Raw genomic sequence first — 26,921 nt, 5'->3', positions numbered from 1 at the left:
CCTCCAGCTTGGTCTCTCCACAGGCTGAAACTTCCTTCAGGAAATATCCTCCTGCTCAGGCATTGGGTCCTGTGGCCACCCCACTGCTGCCAGAACCTTGCCACTTAAACCAAGCACAAGTGGAAATAAAAACCTGGGTAAATACTCAGTCTGTGAATCCTACAACCTCAAAGGAAACAGTCATATAATCTTTTGTGCTGTGTCACCAAGCATTTACCTTGAAACTAGATATATTCTTGTGCTTACTAGAGCAGCTGGAGGAGTCCAGGTTTCATGGTACATGAAAATCTTGTTAGTATCCATCTTCAGAGTATTTGCAGTCATTTCATAGAGATTTGTTCTACTGTTATCCTTTGGCTCACAGAGCATTATTTCCAGTTCTCAAGTTTGCATTTTTGACATATTTGCTGACAAGAGCCATATTCTTTCTTGATATTGCCTTAACTGAGTTAAACAAGTTCAGGTCATCCTGAGAATTTTTGTTTCTTCTATTCCAACTTCAGTTCATCTCTGACAAACATGGCTGAGCTGAATTTTGCATTCTATCATTGTTTCTGTGTGATACCAATGACCCAGAGTTTCAAACTTTCTCTAAAGCATTTTAAGTACCTGTCATGGTAACTTCAGATCAGTAGTTGATGGCCATTTTATGATTAAGCAAGACATGCACATTTTTACTTCAAAATAAGGGGATCCTTTGTCCAGTTCACCTTTCCTGTTGTTAGGTTATTCAGACTACTACTTAGAGTACTATTGTTTATTGCAGCAAAATATTTTATAAAAGCCCTGTTATTTAGATATTAATGTTTGGTATAAGGTATTGTCTCAGTACTCACATGAAGAGCTGTGAAGAGAAATTTGCCAATTAAAAGAGTTAAAACAATTGTTTCAAAAAATTTTGATGGAGAAGCAAGGAGAGACATAAATATAAATATCCTTGATAAGGCTGTCTGTTAAACTGATACTGTCTGGGTGAGAAGAAAGTTTCAGAAACTGAAATAGTTGGTTAATCTAAATGTTAAATGAGTGCAAGATTTGCAAGTGCAAATACCATAAAGACGTATTATTTTCCTTGGTAAATGTCCTAATGCTGTTAATAAAAACGACTACAGCAAAGCAGCACATACCCCCTTCCTCACATACTGAGTTGTTCTTTTCTTGAATAACCTTCATAGGCTCCAGTAAAACATCTGTTCATCTTTTCTGCTTGACAAGAAGGGAGCTGTAAGAACAAAGAGAGGGTTGCTTCCACTCACAGATCTCAGAAACATTTTGGCATGTTGTTATTGTTATAAACTTGGCTCTCAACCACCAACATGATAACAACAGAGTGGCAGTCACATACACTGCTTTCATCTTTTTTAACACCCCAGAGTGGTTGCCCTTTCTTTTTTTGTGTCTCCATGGCAACAGCCATTGATGAAGTTGCTGCAGGTGTTTTTATGCAAAAACTTCTTAGATGTGTTAGTTGACCAAATCTGTGCACCTGTAGCCTTTTCATTACCCCTTAACTTATTCCTGTTTTCTCTCCAACATGCAATTAATTGGGGTTTTGAAGCAAATAGCTGGGCTGCCACCCAAATCTCAATGCACCTAACTATGCCTGATCAGTGTGTTTATTGCCTATTTACAGTTGTGAGAGTTTGTGGAGAGTACATTGTATGAACTCATGCAGTACACAGGTTTCTTCCCTTCAATTAGGTTTCTATTTAAAGTCATGGTTTATAATTTCTGTTGCTTAGTTCTCAAAATTGTAAAATGAGGATGACAATAATTTATGTAGCCTCTGCCTGAATATAGCTCAAGTCCTGTGTATTTTAATCTTTGGTTGTTGATCAGTATAGGAGTTTGCTTTTCATGCAGAAAAGCAGAGGCATAAAGCTGAATTGTTTTAGTGCTTTTAAAATCTGAATGCCTCATCATCTTTGGGTATCCATTTTGTGTTACACACCAGGAATGATTTTGATGGTAAAGCTTTAATCTGCTTCATAAAGCTCCCATGGCAGCTCTTTTGCAATATTTTGTTTTGCTTTTTTCCCCCCACATATTTTCTGCCCAGATGATTTAGGATTTTTTAGATCACAAGGGCCACATTCTGAGTGAAATCGTTTTTTCTCATGAAATGTTCTATCTAAAGGAGCAGAGAGCTGTAATTATCTCAGAGCTGGGAAAAGCTTGAAGTTGCAGAGACATATTGATTGAAATTTATTACTTTGGGGCTTTGTATGAGACATATAGTGACTAGGAAGAGCTTATTAACAGACAGTGATTATCCCACCATGAAAATGTTTATCTTGGCATGTGACTTCTGATAGTGCTGTCTCAGATGCCTTACCTTCTTCCACTAATTCTCAGCTAGATATTATAGGGGACCACCTCTACTGCCAAATAAAGTTAAGGTTCCGACTTGTTTTAGTGTAGAATAGATAGCACTTCCTCTGAAAGCAGTGTTTTGTTCTGCTGACTTACAAACAAGCACTAGTTGTACCAAACACTTTTTTAATGCCTTTTTGATGTAATTAACTCTGTGTAACTTGGCTCATCTTTCAGAGAGTGGAATTGACTGAGTTTGCATGTATTTTGTACTTAACCTCTTCTTAGTTTAGCTTGTGTGTTTCTTATTCAGAGCACAGATCTCAGTATCAAAATGCTGGTTGTGAGTTGTGAGAAATGTTTAGGAAGACACGTGAAAAAATGGTATTTTCGCCTATTATACACACGAAATTTCTGGTGTGTGCTTCCCAATGAATGTGTCTAAACAGTCAAATAATTAGGTGATTTTAAAGTTCAGTTGACAACTGCTTTCATTCAGCTTTCAGTGCTTTTGAATTACTAATGATAAAGTCTGGTGACAGATGTGGACTTACACTCCAGGTGCCCTAAAATTAGATAAAGATCTTTCATTAAAGCCTGAGAACTGAGAAGAGAAAGTGGCTGTGTTGCTGGTTCTGTCCTAAAACATGCTCTTTGACCAGTTTCTGTTTTGATTAAGGTCCAGATATCTGTATTTGGGAAAGACCATAGTCATCAGTCCAAGCTGTTACAGGCAATATTAGCGAGGAGCCAGAACAAAAGGGATATGATGGATGATAACGTAAGACCCATCCACAGGAAATTAGATTTTTTAAGTGCCAAAGAGAAACATTACAGAACTCAAACACCAGTAAATAGCTGCTTTCTCCATCCTTTGCCCTGGAGGAGGCAGCATTAATGTTCCTACAAGCCAGAAGGAATGTTGTTTTAATAATTGAAACTGCACACTTGATCCTGCCACAGATCTTCTGTTTCATTAGACTTAAAGGCAGTTCTGATTCCTAAGTGGTTATTCTTCACAGAGGCACAGAAATTCATACTGAAGAAAATAGTGTACAGACTTTTAAAATGTAGTTACCAAAATGCATCTTTTTATCTTCATTTGTGTCATTAACACTTTTTTTTTCTGATGCTGATTAGGAAGACACCCAAAATGAGAAGGAAAACCAGAAATATTTCAGACAGCTCCTAGTAACAGGATCTTTAAGCAAGTGTTATTTAGATTAGGCTCAAGTTATAAATTACCTGATGCAGGTGAAGATTGTTATGATTCATAGATCTGTGTTTTTGTAAAATTAGTAACCTTGGTATCCTCTTTAAACTTACGCTATGTGCTATTATATTCCTTACTGCACTTAATAAAACATTCTTGATAAATATTTACTAATTACAGCCTTACTGCAATACTAAACAGCCAGAACAATCCATTTTTTCAAGTATGTGACAGGGAAGAAGATGGAAGGAGCCCATCCTCAGGAACTTGTGTATGTGTTTTGCTGGGAGCTTGCTCACAGCACTGTACCAGCCTCTTCTGAATCAGGGTTAGTGGTATGATTTTTTTAGTCAGTTTTAATCAGCAGCTATGAACATAGACTCAGATAGAGGCACAAGTCCTGCCTCAAAGATATAACAAAAGTCACTCTTGAGCCAACTGAAGCTCCTTGCTAGGCTTTATTTAGAGAAATAAAGAGATTGATACTTTATGGTGGTCATTTGCTCTCTGTAGGGAATTGTCACTTGTCATTGAAACAAAGGTGGTGAGGCTGTCAGGTGATCATTGGTTCTGTTGCTTAGTCTAAGGTTTTAGCCATTTCTGACAAATGGTTTGAAGCAACTAAAGCAATGTTGAGTCCACAATATGCCTAAGAAATCTGAATCGTTATATTAGAATGATTACAAAAAAAATCCCAACCCTTACTGTAAATCATTTCTGAAATTTAAGATTATTGTATGCTGTTGTGACCCAACAGGCATTAGAAAATAGTTCTGGTTTTTGTGTCACCTTTGCACAGGGTGAAGATTGTTATGTTGTTTCCCTTCAGTCTTACCCTCCTTAGAGGAAAAAAAGCCTTGCTTTTCCAAGTTCCTTCTATCAGAGGCCATTTAACTCCTGATGCTCATTTTGAACTCACTTCTGCGGGTCTGTGTCCTTGAAAAACTCTTCCCTGACACTGCTCTAAAGCCATACTTGAAGTTTTACTGATTTTTCCAAGACATTCTTTCTTCAGGGAGCACTTTGCTCTTGTCTCAAATGACTTTTCTTTTTTTCTGACTTGTCAAAATCTCTTTGAATTCCAATCCTGTCTCCAGTGTGCTCCCATCTCTTCCTAAACAATTCCTAGAACAGTTATTTTAATCTTACGATCTGTGAGGTTATTTCATGTAACTTTCTGGTGTTAGGATGTGATTTTCAGGAGTAGATTTTGGCCAGAAAAGCCTTCTAATCATAGCAAGATCAGTCATCTATGCCATATGGAAATTTATTATTTCCCCCCTTTTTTGGATATCATCAATAAACTCAGCTCAAAAGTATTTACAGTATTAATGACACATAATAAATATTCAGCCCCTTTTTTTTTTTGCAGTCTTTCTTCATCAACATTTTTTAGCAGAAGTGCTAAAACAAAATGCCTGCATTATTATTTACACAAAGATCTATCTTGTAAGTGGTATTAAATGACTTGCAAAACTGTCTTTCTGGTTATCATGTTTGAACAACTAAAGCAAAATGTCCACAATGAAAATGTCATTTTTTGCATCTTGGAATGTGCTTTTTACTTCTATTTTTTTCCACTGCTGAAGCATGATATAATGTAGTTTCAGTTCTCTAATGTAACTGCATTTTAGCAACCAAATCCAAACTGGTATAGCCTTGGTAACTTCATTGTAACTGCAGTAGTTCATATCTGCCCAGTGCCTGCACACTTTTTTCTGCAAGTTCTTATTGTTATGAGTGATTTCAGTCTTTTGTGTTACACAGACAAGGATATGTAATAGCGATACCCAGGTGATGCTAATCTACCAAGTCAGTGAAGATGACTCACTCTCCATGAACTTTAATGTGTAATTGGATGTACTAGTCAATCAGAACAAAGGTCACTTCCGCATGCTCTGCCATACAGTTTCTGTCTACATAATTCAATCTTAGGAATGGCTTCAAATCCACCTGTTCTTGGTGACTATATTGCTTGCTGGAAAATGATACAATTTCATCTGCCATCAGTATTATAAATTTATGATTGCTGATGAATCATTGTTCTTCCATACTTGACGTTTTAATCAAATGTTCCCTGGGGCACATTTTCATTTCAGATCATCAGTGTGATTCTTATTGGAGTACAGAAAGAAATGTAATGGAAACACCCAAGAGTGATCTGAAAGGCAAAAATTTTTCTACAGAGGGTTCAAAGTCTATCAGAATCCCATTTTAGATTTTTAATGAAATAATTTAGACTAATTTGGTATTCCGACTGTGAAAGGAAGCTGTTTTAGCTAAGCATGGAGGATCTTCCAGGATTACATGGGCCTTTCAATTTTAAGTAGTCCAGTACTTCTAATATGTGCATATGACATTTCGGTTTTTTCTTTCTCTTGCTTTTGATTGCAACACTTAACAAAGTGGAAAAAAGGTGAAACATTTTCTTGCTGTGTTTCTTTATGCACACTAGGTGTTACTGAAAAAACACAGCTGCAGGTGGTTTTGATTATTGGACTGCAGCTTTTAAGGGAGATTTAGACTGGAAATTTCTCTGTTCTCAAAACACAGTGTATATTCCAAATGGCCAGCAATAAAGGAGCAACAGGAGAGCTTTCCAGATACCTCAACAAATACACCCCTGGATTTGCTATCTGGAAGGAACTAACAGTAAAGAACAGTAAAGAACATTTCAAAAAGACCAGAATCTGTGCCAATTTCAATGTCTTTCTGAACAAATATGGATAGATAAATAGTAATGCTCAGTTGACCAGGAAGAGGTTAGAAAATAATGTGGCTAACTGGCCTAAATTTCCAGAATATATTTCCTGATGTCTTTCCATTCTTAAGGTCAAAAGAAGGGTGAGATCTCATTACCAACCCAGACCTTAATTCTGAAAGGCAATGTGCATTCTGTCCCCAGTCCAGCAAGATAATATTTCTGCCTTGTTTGAGATTGAATTTCTAAAAATCAAGAATTTGTTTACTTCTTCAAGAGGAAAGTATGATCTCATTCTCCCCATCCTTGACATAATTTTCACTGAGTTTATCATGAGTGCTCTGGGTAATATTCAGCATTGCTTTTCTCATATATATACACATCTTTGTGTTTTTTAAAATATCATTTGATTGATAGTTCCATTTTATCAGTTGAAACATTCTTCAGTTAAATAGTTCTTACATTCAAAATGATGATTATCCTCATAAATTCACAACTGGTTATTTTTTCTCATCCAAATATTTCCATGAAGGCACAGGACTGCTTTTCTCTTACTTTCTATCTTTCCTGTGTTCACTTCTGTCAAAACTTTTTGAATTTGTCCTGAAGTGTCCTAGGGTCTAGCTCTTTTGATTGAGTAGAATCACAACAACCTGGCAAAGAACCTTGTGCTATGTTTGTGAAGAATATGAATGTGCTCTGAAGGACCATAATGCTAAAGAGTAATTTCTAGCTAGAGTAATACTTTGATATATCACTTTTATATTGGAAGCAACTGCCAAATTCTTTCATTCTTCACTCATTCATTCATTCATTTTCCTGCTCTTGTTGCTGTTGGCTTTATGCTCCTGGAATTACTGCTTTTGTTTTTGAGACAACATCATAAGGGAAGGAGCCATGTGTGCTACTTGCAGGTTTTGATTTATTCTTGAATGGTTCTTCATTAAGGTCAGAGTGTTGCTGCAGACTTCACACTATGAGAGATTTCAACAAACCCTAACAATATTTCAGAAGACTGTATTAGGCTTGGGCTGCCGTAGCAAGTCTCAAATGTGCCATCGAAGAGGTGGAATCTCCATCTCTAAAAGAAGCTTGTGCACAATTTTCTCTCACCCTATTATTTTGAAATAATTACTGACATTAGTTTGAAATACAATATTGTCAGTTGGAACCACCTCCGAAAGAATGCAGTGCAGCCCTTTTAGACACACACTGTTCAGTGAAGACAATTTTAATTAAGCGGTTCAAAGAATTTCATTTATTCAGCAGTAATGAGCCCTGCAGCATATAAGTGAAATGATAAAGTTTTCGCCATTCTGAAAAAGCCCACAGTCTAAAAGCAATGAACTAGTAATTTGAGGGGAAAAAAATAACATTTTTTGTTATTGTTACAAATTCCCTTAGTTTATATTATAGCCTAAAGACAATTTAGGAAAGATTTGATGCAAGTAACACAACATCTTGTTCAGTAGCATCATTGTCTGAGGGGATGAGATGAAAATAGCAAGTACCAAATGAGATATTTTAGTTACACAAATTTGTATAAGGAATGTTTAGCAACTACAATGAATAATGCTTTTACAAAGGCAGTATTGATTAATTCATCAGGTGAATATTTAAAAAATATTTTAAATATATATTTTTTTAAAAATCACATATAGAAAAATTGCATTGCCACTTAGAAATACAGCAGCAAAACAATGTTTCATTTAAAAATAAGCTTTTTTTAAATTGCTATAGCTGCCTCATAGTCATAATTAAAAGCCAAAAATTCTTCTGAACAGGGTGGTTTCAAAAAATGACTCAGAACTGAGGAGCAATTAGAAATTAATTTTTCTGTGTGTAAATACAAACACTTGTTTATTTCAGTGCAAGTATTTTCTGTCTGCTAATCAAATCGTAGAACTCCTCCAAGAACACTGAGTCCAACCAGCACTGCCAAGTCCAGCACTAAACTGTGTCCCTAAGAGCCATGTTTACATGTCCTAAATCACTCCAGGGATGGTGAGTCCACCACTTCCCTGGGCAGCCTGTTTTAATATTGGACAACTCTTTTAGTAAAGAAATTAGCACATATATATTTTAGGTTTATCAGACAGTGATCCTGTCTGACAAAAAAGCTGTAACAACCCCAATATCAGCAGGACCCTAAAGGCTTAACTACTTCCAGCTACAGCTTTGCCAGCAGGAGAGATTGTTACGTACTGATTTCTTACTGATATTTTTCACCCTGGCGTGGTTATTATCCTCTCAAATCTATTAGTCTTAAAAATAAACCACGCTAATATAAACAGTTTCAATAGTATTTTGTTCACATGTCTAAAGCTACACACATGTATTGAGTAATGAGGTTTTATTTCTGAATTATCTGCCATAATGGTTGTGTCACTGGCTACTCAGGGAAAGAAAGAAAATGGTAGATGCTAATTTGTTTCCTGCAATATTGTTCCCTGAAAAATAGCCAGGTTTGATTTCAAGAACACATTATGCAATACTGTAACAGAGTGTGTAGTAAATTGCTTATTGATTCTGAGATACTGAACAATGGGTCATCAGGTTGCTTTCTCAATGTTCTTTGTCCCATTCTCTCTTTTTAAAAAAAATCTATTTTTTTTTATTTAGATAGCAATAATAAAAGTTCTATAGATTGCAGAAACAGTATTAAAGAATCTAGAGGTCTTCTAAAAATGATTAATTATAAATAGAAATGACACTTTGAAAAAAATAGTTAAATTGCTAAAATGAAAACAATACCAAATATCTACAGATTTTTTTTAAAAAAACTTAGCTGGCACTAATATAGGCATCATCAATCATTTACTCCAAACAGTCACCAAAAAGATTACTGATGCTTCATTAGGTATCTTCTTTTCTTGGTCAGTCCAAGTGCTTTTATTAGGAGAAGGGATCTGAAAGAAAAATCTTCCTGATGGCCCTCTTCCTGAACCTCAGTAATTTCCTGAAGTTTCAGAGCATAGATTTTCTTTGCAGGTAATTGCAGACAGAATGGTGCAAGCCTCTGTGTCATTGTCTAGTGAGTGCAACCACTCAAATTGCTTTGACTGTCCAGAGTGACAATTCCCCCAAATCTCTTTTCCCCAAGCCTAAGTCATCTGAAAGAAAAACGAAGAGTGAGAGTGCTGCTCTACCTTTGTGAGCTGACTAATGAATCTCCTTGTGACACGGGTCACCCAAACAGGCATTTTCTGAGAGATTTCTGTCCTTCTCACAGGATAAGGCTTTCATGCAAACATTCCTGGTGAAACAGCATCAATTTAAAGATCTCACTTACATATTAAAAGATCATCTTGTTTTGTTCAAAATATTCTTTTTCTCTTTCAGTGTGTTTATTCTGTGGTTTTTATTACTGTTTTTATTGGGCTTTTCTCTCATTTCTGAGGACACCAAGATCAGTAGAGAGATTTGATTTCTTAATAAGGAAATATGCATGTAAGTCACAAAAATTATCATTAAATACTTATATAAGAAATAATATATGAAACTATTACTGTTCTTTTTAAAATAAATCTATTTCTTTTTCTGTTTCCCTGTGGACTCGATGTTTTCTCCCTTGAGAAGAGCTAGCTCTTCTCAAAGGAGAAAATATCGAGTCCACATGTCCCCAGGGTCCGAATTCTATAGGCAAACAACATCTCCTAGCATACTTTTCAAAACTGTTGAAATAGGCATTCTTTTAGAAAATACCAGCTCATGTTTTTGTGCCTGTTATAATTCTTTTTTTTTAATGCCTAATGTATTTTTTTCTTTGCAAGAGAAATACTTAGGAGGGTACTGTTCTTTAAAAGTAGATAAATCCAGCATAGAGAAGCTGTTCTCTGGAAGCCTGTTACCAAAAGAGACAGAAACTTCTGCAAAAATGCCATAATTGGGAATTTGCTTTCTAACTTGATATAATTCTAAATTAGTGGGAAGGAATTCTGATTAATTATGGATTTCTCTTTTAAATTCTTAGTGTCTCTAAACAAAATTGGATTAATTGGATGTACATGGGCTTTTGAGAAAGTATTAAAAAAGGGTCCTTCCCTTCCTACTGCTTCTTTAACCAAATTGTTTTCATTATTCTGAATTCCTATTAGATAAAGTGAGAATTATTGGTCTTCCTGTAAGTATTGGTAGTCCTCTGTATTAAAAAATTCAGAAACATATAATTTTGTCAATATGCATTCAAGACTAGAAATAGAAAGATACTTTTTATGCAAATGCTTTTCCACTCTGTTATTATTTTAATTCTGCTTCCCAGTCTTTAATAATTAATACTAGTCTTAGTGCTTCTCTTCCAAAGCTCTGTAAATTTTTACAAGCTACTTACTCTACAAATAGAGTCATTTCCTGTCCTCTGGTTTGCCAAGTCATTGCTTCCTATTTTAGCTCATTTCTAAAATCCACTTCTCATCTATTTTACTTCATTTAAATAGATCAACAATGTCTGTTATTTTATCAGCTTCTGCATTGGGTCACAAAGAGGAAAACTTTGAGACACTCTCTATTAATGATTTATACTTAGACTGTTAAGTGCTTATGGGCTCTTTTCGTTACAGAACTTTCACATAGGAATTCATGTATGCTCTACACTAACCAACTACAGTTTGATGACTGATAGTACAGAACACCAAAGAGAATGGCTTCTAAGAGATTATTAATCTTTTTGAATGTGGATTCTGTTCAACAGAAATTCAGGATGTTTTCCATTGAGTTAAAATCACACCATACTTTGTGTAAAATAAGACCTACAGTGAACAATATTCTGCATTCAGATATTCTTTGAAATTAAGTTCCACAAACAGAAAGGACTGAAAATTGAACAGCTTACTGTTACTCATATCTTTCTTCCATAGGTTTTCACCACTTAGCTGTTAGGCATTGAGGAACCTTCTCAGAAGTAATGTACTTTTTACTGCATGAAAATTTAAGGGACATGATAAGAAATGGAATACTTTTTCTGCTGAAATTACCTTAGACCAGAATAATTAAGAGCTTTATTCAAACATAATTGGAAAGCTGTATGCCAAGGGCTGTAAGATTATTATTTATAATTTGTTCTTTTTAGGAAATTGCTACTGATTTGCGTATCTACTGATAATATTTATTGGTCATTAGTTTATTACTTAAAAAGTAATAAAATATATGTAGTCATTCCAGATTTTTCTCACTATGACTTAAGTTTTTTTCTCTGAGAATTTATTTAGCTATATATATTTTTCCATATATGAATATGGTTATATCTCTACCTGATCACCTGATTTTAAATTAAGCAACAAATACCGTTAAATATTGCAGATACCATTTTAGAGACCAAGGCTCCTGTCTCTATCCCCTGACATTAGACATCTGTGCTGTATGGGTTTGTGAATGCATATGTAAGAATCCATGTTGTTGTTTCTCCCCTTTATTGTTTTTGCCTTATTTGCATTGTCTGGGACTTATTGGGAAGTCTCCATATTTCACACTTTAAAGAGTTCACTGTGGCAATTATTCTGAAGTGATCTGTTGTGAGAATCCTGAAGACATAATCTGAAATTATTTCTTTAAAACAAAGCTTTTTTTGTGTTTTACTGGGAAAGAAATGATTTGCAAAAGTCTTGAGTAATTAAAATGGAATTTCAGTTTATTCGTGAAAACAGTTTCCAGATTCCCAAGATGGCCAATATCCGTGCATGGATGGGATATTGGAAGAAAAGAGAGCAGCTTGAGGACAATTGCCAAACTATAATAATAAAAATGTCCAAGATATTTTATTTGATTGCAGTCAAGGTTGGAAGTGGTTTGGAGAAGAAAGCGAAAAAACCCAAAACCCCACATATCAGATCCTTTTGTAAAAAATATGGGAAGTGGATTTGTGAGCTTTTAGGCCTGATAAAAACCAGTATCCAGTAGGGCAGTTTTTTTCTAGTATGGCAAGAGTGTGGTTTGTCAGGATCTCTGGGGAGTCTCTGAACTTATCAGATTGGCCCTGGCAGAACTCCCAAATCAATAACCCTTGCTCTAAAGGGACTTTGCAAATAATATTTTTTTTATTATTTGTGATAGGACCTTTAGCACAGGTGGCTTCTCTGCTGGAAGTTTGCCTCTTGTTGTTTCCTGTATGGCAGCACTGCAGCACTCAGTGGTCTTCCTACTTACTCTTTCTCTTTATTGACTCATAAATTGCTGTTCCTTTGGTCTCTCCCTTTACCACAAGTTGATACATGTTGTCATACATGGTTTACACTAGTTTAGCTGAAAATTTTAAACACCAATTAGAAAAGCATTTAGGAATAGGGAAGGAAAAAGACACTGGGACTTTATGTATAGCACATAAGTCACAGCTGACTTGCACCAGGATCTCTCATGTTCAAAAGTCAGATATATTTATTTCTGTTTGACACCAAGTAAGCAGGAGAAAAATGAGATACTGCATCCTCTTCAACAAGCTGAATCATAAAATATCCTGATTTGGAAGGGAATCAAAGTACAACTTGCTTTGAAATAACTGACTCAAAGCACAAGAATTGGTCCACGAGACCTTTGGTCCCAACACTTGTTCTTCCTGCACAGTTGAAAGTTCTGTCAGTCTCAGTGTAAGAATTTGCTTCATGCAGGTCATGACAGACCACAGCAAAGGTTCTTTGCCTGAAGTTAAAATCAAGCACTTCTTCCTGTTCAGTAGCTGCCACAAGTCTTTCTTTTGTTCTTTCAAGTTATCGTTTCAAGCTTTTGAAAAATATTGTAATTTATAATCATAGCGTATGAGATTATTGCCTAAGGATCAGTCAGCTTGGATTTACGACAGTAAGTCTCATGTGAATATAAATTAATGTTCTTGCCCTCCCACACGTGGTAGTACCTGAGTGATGAGTAGATAGATAAGGAGTCATTGATAAAAGCGGAAATATAATACAAGTAAAATACAAAGCAATGCATGCCTTAAACCCCTGATTCATGTCATTCACAGTTCTTTACTTCTCTCTGAAAATTTGATCTAGCTGTAGCTCAGTCCATAAACAGAAGAGTTTAAGGGGAAAGGAAAAAGAACATGGTCCAGTTTTAATTTCCTTGTGCATGAACAGATATGAATAGAAAAGCTGAAAGTCTTAGCTAGAAATTCAGAGAATTGGCTGATGAAAAGCTGAGATCACTAAGAGAAAAACGAAGACGTCAACCTTATATTAAGGTAACTAGTCTAAATGAACTATAATATTTAAAGTGTGGAGTGTTCCCTCAAGATAAGAAAGGAGTATTAGTTCTGGAGGAACAATATGGAGAGACAAGTTTAGAAGAGATGTCTATCCACGTTATCAGCATTAGCATACTGCAGTCAGTGTTTGTGTGTGTGCCTGTGCATGCAGTTGTTGGTTCCTGGAGAAAAGCATCTTTAAAAAGCTGTCCAAAACCTAAAAGTTTTAACTCTTGTTTGGTAAGTGATGTTTCTTTTATCTTTCCATGTTAGTCCTTCTTTATGTCCTTTTCAATCTTCAGCAAAGCATTAAGGATGGAAAGTTTCAGTTGTAACTTTTTTCCTAATGTTTTTGCAAAGGTTTCAAAGTTCTTTGTAAAGCCAGATTTCGCATCTCCTTGTTCAAGAAACAAATTTTGTTAGTATTTTTGGCTGGTGAAATCCAAAGACCTTTTGGATCCAATTGCCCTCATAACGCTCTGTGAATTAACCAGCCTTGAAAACATCGTAATTGATAGAAAAAATAACAAAAATAGATTTTTGGAATTTTTTTTGTATATTTATTTAACATGTTAGATAAATTTCATTGTTATGACAGTGTGATATCATCTAACATTTGTCAGGCTGTTGCTAGTTAATAAGTTTGTGATTTTGTTATACATGGTATCCTTCAGCTGAAATAGAATAGATGCCTTTCAAAACATTCTTGAACAAAGAGGACAATAAATGCAATTTCTAATCTCAGGAGGTATCTTGGAATACCTCAACTTCTTTCTTTTGCAAGGATTAGCAGGAAAACATTTTTTGTCTTCTTTCAATAACACTGCACCTCCTCTCCAGCTCTGTAATGTAGTAAACAAAATCACATCAGCATTATGTGAATTTGACAGCAAGGTAGGCTCACACTTGCCCAGGTTAAGCATTTGTTCTCAGTCCCACCCAAATACATCACTACTCCAGGCATTAAGAAAGAATTAGTTTCAGGGATGTTCTCTCAGCTGCATTAGAAAATAAAACCAGTTTTGCAAAGGAAAGGGCTGTTGTTAAGCAGTCAGATGGTGTTATGGGAAACAGTGTAAGGGAAGAGTTGACTAGTTAGGGTCCCTCAGCCATTGAATCGCAGACTTATTTTTCCTAAAAGGAAAGAATCATGGGTTTGTTTTTTTTTTGAGGAGGAGGGGTTGTTTGTTTGTTTGTTTAACTTATTTAAACATTATTTCAAAGTGGTGCAAATGCATCATAGTGTATAATATATTAGCAAAAACATGGCTCCTGATTCTTATGAAACTTTAAACTGCACTTGGAATTGTTGTCAGTTAAGTTTACCACTTAAGAGATTTTGTTGCTTCAAAGAGGCTTCTTTAATACTTTTAGAACTCATGTGAAAAAATTGCAGTACATGATCACTGCTATCCAGTCCATCAATTCTTCAGCCTATCTTAGTTTAGTTATAGACTCTGAATGCAAATGTAGTCAAGATGGATGAGAAGAATGAGTAGAAATTCTACATTTTGTAGCAAATTGCACAATGGTCCTTATGGGATGGGATTGACAAGAATGTATTTGTTCCTTCTAGCCAGTCTGATTGCAAATCTGTCTTACTAAAATCCATCATGCTCACATGGCCTGGTGTTTTTTAATTACAGATTCAAAGAACCCACGACCTTGGTGTTATTAGCACCATTAGCACCACACTCTAAGCAGCTTAGACTGTCATCTCTTGTGTGCCTAGAAGTGCTTTTCAAGATAGAACTGTACACACAGTTTTAAGGACTACAAAAGTAGCTGCATCATTCTTAAGGAAACCAGAACAATTTTGAAATAAAACTCCGCTCTTACCTTTTTGTTAGTAGTGTGTACTGCGTCTGACTACATCAAATGATCTATAGTAACTCAGATCTATACAAAGGAAACGTAAATGTAAACATAATGTTACACCTGGTTTTAAGGCTAGTTGATGAAGAAAATGGAGTGATACCATTTTCTTCTATTTCTTCTTTGGAGTATTTTTAATGAAGCATTTAATGAATGGCACGATTTTTGGTTTCTTTAAATTTTTTTTTTGCAAAAGTGAAAAGTAACATCTTCATTACTTTTTTCTTCCCCTCTTCTGTCTTAGTCAAAAAGGTAACTTTTTGAAAGCAGGGCACAGATTATCAGTGGAAAGTGGAGCACGTTACCTCAAGACTGGCAGCTTGGTAACTGAAAACTCTTAGTATGCCAGAAAGGTGTGGTGTCTTCTGTGCAAAGATAGTGTGATGTCACCATCAGCCCTAATCAAAACGAGCTTTACCCAAACCATAAAAATTTTCAGAAAAATGTTAGCAATTTAAATATGTAATATAAAATTTAAGCTCCAGACAAATTCTACAGAATTCTGTGGAAAATTTGCTGTTGACGTTGATAGCAGGCTTGGAAATGACCTGTTCCTTACTGACCTAGGTCATAACTGATTCACTGACTAGTTCAGCAGAACTGAAAAGCATGTGCTGGTTTCATTTTGCCATTTTGTGGTAGTTCTCTCTAAATTTCTATAAAAAATTTAAAAAACACATTATAATGACTGTCTGGAGCACTGCAGGTTAATTATTTCCACTCAGCTTAATTAGATAATAATGTCAATACTATGAAGGTATACTCCTCAAATTATTCATTAAAAGTTTCTGTCTCTGGTCTTTAACTTTCCTAATGAGAATGAAAAATCTTCTCTCCACAAAATACTGGTGTGCTTGTTAAGGGATGGTATGACACACTCCACACACATGATGTGGAGGAGACACAGAGGCTTCTCCCTCCTGCAGGTGGTACCAGACACATGGGCTGTTGTGGGAAATAGTAAAGGACCTTGGTACAAATGAGACTTGTTAGAACAAGAAATAATAACTTCTACCAGATTTGACTTACATCCTTTAAATAGACCAGATCTTTTACAACATTAAAATTGCTGTCATTTAAAATAGCAATGCTTAAAGCAATCAAAAAAGGTACCTTAAACAACAGAAAGAAATACATTAATTAGTGAGAGACTTTAAGTTTTGCTGATGTGCCTTTGTGTAGAAGACTTGAAACACTGTTTTGCTAAATGTATTGCAAGGTAGTTAATAAGCAACAAAGTTAAGAGAGCTTCTCTGTGTTTGTACTAGAGGGGGAATTGTGAGAAATAGTAAAGGTAAGAAGATTTTCAGAAGCTGTGAAAGCAGGCCACAGAAATAGAAAGAGCAGAGAACTTACAGCTAGCTGCTGCTCCAAAGTCTGAAAGCAGAAAAGATAAAAAATACAGCAAGCAAGGACATGAAACAATAGTTTGAGCTTTTAGGCTTGGCTAGGATAGACCTTCAGACTGCAGAAAAATATGCTTAGCAAGATAGTGGAAGGTTTTAAGCTCAATAATGGAGTATTGTGTATTGTTAATAGAAAGCATACAAGCAAGCATTGTTTGAAGCAGGTGTACGTGTGCTTTTAGTGATGGATTAGAACAATTGTTTGTAAGCTTTAGCAACATGCTATTGGCTGAAAAACTTTTAAAATGCCCTGTAACAAAAAGATCTTTGGCTGCTGCTGGCAAGACGTAAGCTGTTGCCATGTTCCAATTGTCTCAGCCTTGTAATGAGGTTGATGCCACAATAAAGCTCAAGGAACATCTCCCGGCAGTCCTGTACCATTGGTGCAAACCTCCAACACAGGCTGTGCCCTGGGGTCCCGCTGCAGCCCCTGGCACTGAGCCTCTTGCTCACACTGGAGCCTGCTGTAGGTGTTTTTCAGGACGTGCACCCAGTAGAGCGGCTGGGACTCCCACCCACACCAGTGAGTGGTACAGAGACCCCACTGGCTCCAGCCAGTGAGTGACACCACAGGCCAGGGACACTTATGCCCCTGGCCTGAGTCCAGCTGCTGTTCCTTTGGCAAATGTGTCCAAGTCCAGCATTGTACATGTTCACACATGGCAGTGACACAGTTTAGATAAGAAGCTAAGTTTAGAAGTAATGAGTATCTGAAAGGTCTCTTTCATTCAAATTTATTTTTTTTAATTCAAAATATTAACTCCTCTTAAACATTTTTGCTTTTTTTTTTTCTCTCTCTCTCTCCTTTCTCTTTCATTCCAGCTCATCTCATATCATACTTTGATTTCTGTCACTCACTTTTGGTAGACTAATTTTTTTGTTGTTTTCAGTTGCTTTCTCTAGTATTCTTACAATGGTCTTTTTCCCTTTTTGCTTTCACATTTCACAGCACAGGCACTGTGTGCCATTGGTTTTTAGCCTCCAGGTTAGAACTAATCCGTCATTTCAGCTGAAGCATCGATTAGTTTTTCTCCACTGCAAAACTCAATAAATCTCCACTAAACCAGATAAACTCAATCTTGTAATTAGTAGAAATCCAGTCTCCTTAACAGCTTTTCTTTATTGGTCTGTGTTGCTGTTTGTGACCTGCTAAATGCTTGGAGGGCCTTTCACTGCCCCCACTGTGCCATCTCTGATGTCAGCCCTTCAGGCTCTTAACTGACCAGGGACACCACCATAGAGGTGTCCAGAAGTGTCTGCCCAGTGCTAGGGCCCATTTCACTGTTACTCAAGTTCTTCACTTGGTATCCATAAGCCATCCACAAGATCTCCACTTTCTCAGCATCACTTGCTATTTCTGTGGCACTAAATTGCTTCTGAAGAGATATAGCCAGAGAGAATGATCTCTCATCAATCTTAAAAACTTCTTCCTAATCTGTCTTCTTTCAAGATCCCCACAAGATAAGTAACTTTCTCTGATATAAGTTGTCCTGTGATCATTTGTATGCATTACAGATAGTTAAAAAAACTTCTTATAAACAACAAAAAGAGGAGAGGGGAAGAGGAAGGAAACTGCATAGTTCAGCATAGCAGTGGATCTGATTCTTTGTTCATTTTTTCATATGCTTACATGGTCCACTACATGTGAGATTTTTCTAAAGAAAACAAGTGATCTGGGATAAATGTGTTTCTTGTCATAGGGGACCAGCTTAGTTTTACACACATTTAGAGAGTGTGTGTGCAAATGTGTTAAGTGACATTCAGTGGATTAAGTAATCTTGACATTCTAGTACACTTTCAAGTATTGCGCTGAAGAAACTCGGCAATTTTCAGTGTTTATGCACCTGGAGATGTTTATAACAGTTTTAGATAATGTTTACATTGAACATTTGCATAGAAACTGTTCATAACATTAGGAGTTTTTCAGTTTGAAAAGCTGCAGGCATATCATGGAAAGGCATAGTCTCAATGATAAAGCTGTAGTTGGGAAATTTAATGAAGACTGTCAGGAAAAAAGTATGGCCATGACTCTTCTTCATCACTGTTATACTTTGATGCTTATCTACTCTATTTCTTCTCTCCAGTGATATTACTTAATCCTCTCTTCTTTAATCCTTTTTCCTTTGACAATCCCACAAATGCGAGACTGTAGTTACTGGTTTTGACAAGATCACTGGTTCTTTGCCCTTCATTTTCAGTCAAATCCTATTGCCTCCAGACTTCCCAATTCGCTCTGATCTCTAATTTATTGGTAGAGAAGTGCAACTATCAGTTCCTAATCTGCATCTGCTGTTGGGAGACTGATTCATAACAGTATGTGCAAGAGAATTTAAAGTGAGGGAGAGCAATCTGGCTTTTAAATTAGAGTTCCAAGGTATGCCCTAAAATGCTGCCATCCATTGTTTTATTTCAGTAACTTCATGGGTGATCTGATGTGATCAATAGGGTTTTAGTAGTCAGTGAAGTTGATAGGTATATATTGCAACGAAAAACAGGAAGCTAGGGTCAGTAGAGGGAGAATCAATAAAATGCATGTGTACAGACAAATGAGATAAACAAGAATGTTTTCCTGGTTTGACAAAAAATGCTGATGATCTGCCTACTGACAACTCACACAGTTCCTCGGCAGGTGCTTCCAGAGAACTGAGGCTGAGACTTATAAATATTTATGTTGTACATGATTTCATTCTATTCCCAAGCTTACTACACAGAAGGCACCTGTACCCTGATTTGTCTCTCTTCCACAAGGCCTGAACTGTGAATATGAAATCTGCACTTCATTTTGTCTCCCCTGCCTCTCCATCTGTGATGAACCGTTAACAGTTTAGTGGTGCTGCCAGCCCTTAAGGCCCTGAGAGAAATTCCATCATACAGCTGAAATTGAGCGTAAATCATCATGTCAAGGAACCACTTAATGCATTTCCCTTTCAGTTTTCAGAGTCTTTGTCACTTCTGTCTCAAAATTGAGTATTTAGAAAAATGATCTGTCCAGCCTAGATTTCCGGTCTTATGCTAAATCTCTTCCAAAAATATCATATCCAGAACTAATATAACAGAGAAATTTTTCCCATTTTTTTATGGGAGGACATAAAATTCTGTAGGTGAAAAAAAATCCAAATTCCAGCACTACTGGGAGCTTACCTCTACTGTTAAGGCATTGAAGGTGGCTAGTGAATTGTAAATGCTGCTGTCTAAAAAGCAGGGTTAGACTTAAACAGTGGGAGCTAACCTGCTGATGTTGACAAATATAGGAGGGATACTTTGAGAAGGAATAAAAAAACTAACAGAAATAAAAAATCATGAAGACAAAAAAGAGCGGGGGGGGGGAAATCTAGTTTACACGTGACTTTTGTCCTTCACTAACAGTGAAGGAGGAAATTGTTGGAAGAATTGTTACTAGTCTTTGAACCAGAAACAGCCTCCTAAATAGGATGCTTACCAGCCCCAAAAGCTTTTAGGGACTTAGATTACTATACCTCCTGTGTATATTTATCACCTAAATCCCATTACAAAAAAGGCAGCAATGAGGCAGGTGGGTACTTCTTTGAACAGAGAGCATTTGAGGAAAGCAGGAAGGGTGAGCATAACTTTGGGGGCAAGGGCAACAACAATAAGGTCTATCTTGTGCCCTTAGTGTATGTTTAAGATAGACATTCTGATTTATCTTCTACTCTTGCAAAAAGTGGCTAGCTGCCCTTGCTTTCATGCTGAGTACAAAGAATTTTCAAAGACACCAGTCACACTTAGAAAGGGGGATATTTTGCCTCTGAAAGCTCCTTTCTATATGGTCTTTCCTGGGGTAGTCTGACCTGTCTCTGTAACAACAGGGCAATATGTAATATGTACTGTCTTTCTAAAGCTGGGATTATGTGTCTGAAAAACAAAATATATCGAGTTAAGGTAGTCTAGGTTAGATGATTAGAAATTTACAGTCATTTATTAATCACTTATAACTTCTAGCTTACAAAAAATTATTTATTTTCCTTTTATTTTTTTATAACCAGCAGTGTGATACTGTGATACTTTTGGTCAAGCACCATTTTTAAATTGTAGCAATTTTGAAAAAAAATTACACTGGCCATATGTACATGTTGTACTCTTGATATAAAACCTTGATTAATAAGGTACATTTCTCTAGTTTAAGTATCTCTGCACAGGAGGCTTAGGCCATTGGTGAATTCAACAGTTGCAATTACAGATATAAATGATTCTAAATAGCAGGCAGTCCCACAGGATGTCATGTGCCCCATGTCTGTGCTCAGGTGGCAGGACAGGGGTACCAAGATATGAGAATACGTGAGCCGTGCTCCAGTTACAGAACTGTTTGTGAAACGTGAGTGCCTTTGGGGACCATTGCCCATAATTCAACCTGTGTCATACAGAGATGGGTTCTAGGGCACTCCCAGAGTGAATTCTGGGGAAAAATGTGTCTCACAGTTTAATTTTCATTGGAGGGAAACAAATTATTATATCCACAAGCAAGCAGCACCAGTGAACTAACCTTAATTTGAAGAACCTTCACATCTAGCCCAGAGGAGTTTGTGCCTAACTGGGTTAGGGATAGGAGCTATGACATTTCTAGTCAACATATTATAGAAAAAAAAACCAGAAACAAAAGGAGTCTGGAAAATTTAGCTTCTCCTGAATATCTGTTTTCAGGCTGAGAGTTACTATTATTCTATTCTAGAAGCTTGAAGGAAATAGCATTAGTCCATCATTATCAGTGTGTTGATAGCTCTTCTTTTCATGAACACCTACTTTAAAGACTAGTAAAAAGAGTTTCCTACTGTGTAAACAATTTTAATCTATTAGATTAATTAGCTTCTTAATGGTCACTTTAGAGGTTAAGGTTTTTTCCTTAACCTATTTCAAACTGGGCAAATAAGTACAGAATTCACCGAAATTATTACAATATTTCATCTTCATCATCACCCTTAGTGTTTTGACCCAGCACAGGCCTAGTATGCAGCATGTTTTCTCTGTATTAATTTTTTTTTTTTTTTTAGCTTATGAAAAATGACACTGAAAGTTGCAGTACTGATCAGGAGATCATAACAGCAGTAACGTCAGAATAAACTAACTGCAGCCACTGGGAATGAAAATCTTCTGTGCTGCTTTCTCATACTGTGAAAAGATAAACCAATCCCCTCACCTCTGCCCTGACCATACTGTCAGAATTTTAAATTAGCTGCCAGAAGCGAGTACAGGGCTATACTGTTCTCCTTGGTTGCTACTCTGATATGACTTTCTCCCATATGTATTATTTCGGTTTTGACCTTAAACATATTACTGCAAAGCGCATATGGTTTGCATTGAATGCCATGAGCTTTTGTGTGATCCTGAAAGTAGCAAAATTGTCTATTTACTCCAGGCTTTTAGCTTTAAACCCTTTAGAAATAACACATCCCTTTAAGTTTTTAAAGCGCTGTATACATCATCAGTACTTACATGGGTGCGGACCTATGTAATTATCTAAGTAATACATGCGTAGCAAACTTTTGCAAATCTTTACTCAAACAAATAAGATAGCTGTGGATATTTCTGCATCATATCTATGCCAGAATTCCTAATAAAGAGAACAATTTTGCAGATAAAAATTTTCGTTCATGCTCAGGTAGGTGTAGTACAGACATAGTTTGATACTGCAGATATTGCCCGCTGAGACAGCAAGCTACCCATTTAAAGGCTCAGGTTTGGTGCTCAAACCAAAAATGGGAAGTTTGAGATCCCATCCAATACCAGCTTGCATTTCATTTTATGCATTTTTCTGTACTGTGTTTCTGAGCTGATGGTTAGGTGCTACAGGCTAAAAGTGTATTCATTCTTATTATTTATATTAAAAAGTTTAGATATTTCCTGAGATAGTCGTTTAGGTCCATCTGACCTTGTGCTGAAACTGGGTTGTTTTGTGTATCACCAGAGCTCAAAGGCAGAAGTTGTCTGCTGAAAGTTCGTTGATTTTTTCAGGCTGTGGATGAGTCATCCCTGGTTTTCTTCATTTCTTTTTCATTTCCTTCAATGTTTTACTCATATACAACCTGATATTTTTTCCCTTTTATTTAAAAAGTTTAATATCCTTAAAGCTCCTTGCTTGCTGTTCCCAAATACAAGCACATACTTACGATGGTTTGGGAACAGTTCTACATCATGTCTCTAACACAAGAATTGAGTGCAGTTGCAGAAGAGGGGATAACCAAAGATTATCCTGGTGCCTGTGCCCTTAGCACAGGACCTGTCAGTCGTGTCTTTCATCTCTTGCCCCATCTGTTTTGCACTCTTGCTGTTGTGGCAAGAGCCGTCATAGAGCAGTGTTTGTGTTTCCGTGTACGCAGTTGAGGTGAAAAGTGCAGGAGTTGCATAATGTCTGAGCCAAGCTCTGCCTTTCTCAGGAACATAAATCAGGTGCTAAGCTGTTTTACAGGTATTAAGTCTGCCATTTGCAGCAAATATCCACCCAGGCAATGCTCGCTGATATCACCCATTCTGTATAAGATGGTTGGTTAGACCTCCCAGGAAGATACTCCAACAATTTCCATTGCAGTAAATAAGGGTGATGCTGATCACCTGCTTTGTAGCACATGAACATTAGCTATTCAGCCAAATTAGATTTTAAAATGAGAATATAAATAATATTTATATTTTATGTATCTAGAGTGCCAAATATTAAAGGGAAACTGACTACACATCATGGTTGATATTTTAACACTCAGAAAAGGCAAAAGTACCAGATTGGTTATCACAGTTGCTGAATTCATTTTATGGGAAAGCTCAGCCATGGAACTAGAAGCCTGCCAGAAAGGACAACAAAAGATATCTTTGAGATTTCATTTTGGTTTGGTTTTGTTTACCATCTTAAAATTCAGAACGAAATAGACTTGAAAGTCTTTAAAATATTTTAACATTAAAATTTTTACAAACCTTCTTTTACCTTCTGTTGTTTCAAATAAATAATCTGAAACTTCTCTGTTAGATCATTTAAGATGAGTTATAAGAATTTTACAAGAGATGCACACAGACAAACAAATCCTCTTTATTGAAAAGATGCTGGAAAGCTACAAAGAAAAAACAATTTTGTTGTCCTGTTCAAAAATTCTGGTTGCCCTTTGCGATTCATGATGGCTGCAATCTGTTTGGCCTTTTCCCATCAGGATTCTGGTCTAATGATGAACTCTGCAGCATGTACAGAAATTGTTCTCAAGCTTATGTTAACAGTCCTGATAATATATTTTTTAGGTTTCCTCTACGCTCAGAACAGTACCAAACGCAGCATTAAAGAGCGACTTATGAAGCTCTTGCCCTGCTCGGCTGCCAAAACGACATCTCCTGTTACTCAAAGCAAGTTTTATTTTTCATTTTTTTAATTTGATTTTTTTTTTTATTTTTTTTTATTTTTTTAGGTTTGCATGCATCAAAAGTTATACTTTCATTTACTGCTCATTTGAGAGGCAAGGTATCTGCTGAAGTAATCATATGGTTTATCGAGGTTTAAAATCTAGTCATGAACAGATTTGTTTATGCAGAGTAGGATGGTAAGATACCAGTGCCATGGTCTGCCACACAGGGCTGCTAGGTTGGCACTTACGATCTGCAAGTTAGTTGACAAGTGATTCCCTGGTTAAATTTTATATCTGCTCTCCCTGAATTTGGAAAGTAGTAAATTTTTTTTGCATTTTTATGCATGTGTCTGTGTGTGTTTGTTATCCAATACGCAGGGGTACCATCATAACTGGTCTGGGAGTAAAGGATTGGCCCTGCAGGTTTTGAACTTCAAACTATATAGGAAACAGCACTTAAGTTGGTGTCTGAGAGAAAAATAGTAATGAGATTGAAAAGAAAGTACGTGAATGTGGATACAAGGAAAAGCACACTGATATTATACTGAATGTCTTGTTATAAGGAAATCAAATCTCTCCAGGGTAGGTAACAGATAAATATAAAGAGGCAGAGGGAGAGATCAATACATAGATACATATATATTCCTAGACAGAGATTAATTATAGTAATAACACTCTAATGTCTTCCTATATAAATTGCCTCCCATAGCAGATTTTAAAATATATCTCTGGATAATTCAATCTAGATTAATTTGACTTAATTCTAGGCACTAATATGAGCACTTAAAACCAGAAGCTGAATGATCCATGTGTTTCCTGTATACTCTTCTGATAAAGCATATCAATCAATCTCAGGTAAAAAAGGCCTGCAAGAGCAGTTCCCCATGTCTAGTGAATCCAGGACAACCAAAGGCAACTTGACTAGAAATACAGTCTCCTACTTAATGTCAAGACTTCTCAGGTATAGATCTAGGATTTCTTTTTTGCTATCCCCCTTCACTGCCTTTCATATATTCCTCTAGAGAAAACTCTGGTACTTGCTTTCCTTCTAAGTATTTGAGATGAAAAGGGCTAAATTTCTGGATGTACACTGATCTATTTTTTCATGGTGTCTTCAGCTGTTATGTTTTAATTGAAAATAAGGTAGCTTAAAACCCGCAGTTACTGTTGTGGCACTTGTTAATAACTCTTTCTGGATAAGTTACTTTCAGCTGTATGACCTGAGCAATATAGCCCTAGACAATAAAAAGAATTAGAGAATCACAGGTTTGCTTGAGTTGGAAGAGAGACCTTTAAAGTCATCTGGCCCAGTCCTCCTGCACTCTGGTTGCTCAAAAAGTTCCATCCAACTTGAACACTCCCAGGGATGGGGCAAAGAATAGAAAAAGAAATAGAACAAAATTAATAGAAAGTTTGATCTGTTTGTCTGAAGTTGCTAGGAGAGTGACACATCCTTATTCCTTGCATAATTTCTATGTAAGCTCTTAATCTGCACAGGTAACCAAATATATTTAGAAACAGTCTCAGAAACCTTGACCATGTCAAACTTATATTTTCTTCACTGAAAATACTCTATAAACCGGAAGAGAAGTTGAATTAAAATGAGTATTAAGTATTTCCTATTTGTGAACCAAGCAGTAAAAAAGGTGCATTCAATAGTTTTCTCTATAATCTCCTCAATAATGAAGTGCTGTATTAAGCAAGAATGTTACATCAAGTGAAAATGTTGAATAAGACTCTCATTGTAGATATACATTGTTATTATTCCATTTTGACATCATGTGCTATTTCATTTCTGCTAGCATGAAAGAAGCAACTTTATAGCATCCTAGGAATGAAAACAGCACCACTTAAAATAACAATCACATGATGTGAATTCCTTAGAAACTATCAGGGAAATATTTTTTTAAACAAGTAATTTATTGAAATACACATCGACTGAATTTGCACTTCTGCGCTTCTATCAATATGTGTTTACAAAGGTTACTTAAAAATGTAAAATCTCATTTCAGCATTTGTATTGAACATATTTCCGCATTCCTATTGAAAAAAGCATGTAAAAGAACATTTATTTGTGTGCTCTAGTCTAGTAAGTCTAAACTCAAAACCATCATTCTCCAGACACGTGCATATGCTAGTACAGTAGGGTAGCACTACACCCATTGGTTTTAAAAAAGAAAGACATGGTAAATAGTTATGAGATAGTTAGGGAGGCTATAATGTGGAGTTTGTGCAGAGAAATGCATGTGCACAATTTTCACAGATGTGAATTATTTGAAGAGTATATTTGCTTTTTTGCAATTTTTTTTACCATTTTGTTCTTTAATGAATAATGAAAGGTTCAAAGAATATCTCCTGTGACATTTACAATAAAAAAGTCTTTACTATTGAGCTACAAGAAATCTACTAATTAATGAAATCAGTAAGAATGTTTTGTTTAGTACATTAATGATTGAACTTGTTTCTGGTTTTCAGTTGACATGAAATTGCATTTCTATGAAAAAAAAATGTACTCCTAACCTATCTAGCCTGAAGAAACCAAGGAACTGAAATAACTAATGCCATTGAAATCATTATTGTTTAGAAATAGATAAAAATAGAAATAGTGAAAATAGATTTTCACACATTTTCCTGTATATTTGAAAGTATAGAATTTTTTTTCCAGCTTTTTTACCACTTATGGTAGCTATTAATGTGAAGAAAAAAAAATTAAAAACCTGCAAATGACTCATGAATGCTATAGCATTTTAGTCATCACAGTTGGTGCATTTTAAGGAAGTTTATGATGATCTTTCATTTCTATTATTTCTATATATAAGACACCAGAGAAGTTGAGTGTGAAGAATGTTACACTGAACCTTTTCACTAACATCATCAGCCTATTTCAGTCTTCTACATTCTCACC

At 36.0% G+C, this 26,921-nt stretch overlaps 1 protein-coding gene across 8 annotated transcripts in view; it reads left to right on the top strand.

The window, feature by feature from the left end:
• KCNIP4 (potassium voltage-gated channel interacting protein 4) overlaps positions 1-26,921 on the top strand; it is a 391,381-nt gene that overhangs the window by 322,025 nt on the left and 42,435 nt on the right. Inside the window, exon 2 of one of the 8 annotated variants that reach the window (XM_066185534.1) lies at positions 23,916-24,017. The exons of the other annotated variants lie outside the window; for them this stretch is intronic. Within the exon in view, the coding sequence (XP_066041631.1) occupies positions 23,916-24,017 (102 nt within the window). The remainder of the gene's footprint in view (positions 1-23,915; positions 24,018-26,921) is intronic. 8 annotated transcript variants of the gene reach the window in all.

The sequence above is a fragment of the Chamaea fasciata genome, unplaced genomic scaffold (assembly GCF_029207755.1).
Source record: "Chamaea fasciata isolate MVZ Bird 193981 ecotype frontalis unplaced genomic scaffold, bChaFas1.0.hap1 SCAF_6, whole genome shotgun sequence".
Classification (NCBI taxonomy): domain Eukaryota; kingdom Metazoa; phylum Chordata; class Aves; order Passeriformes; family Sylviidae; genus Chamaea; species Chamaea fasciata.
The sequence above is the reverse complement of the archived record's forward strand: the minus strand, read 5'-3'. Positions and strand labels throughout refer to the sequence as shown.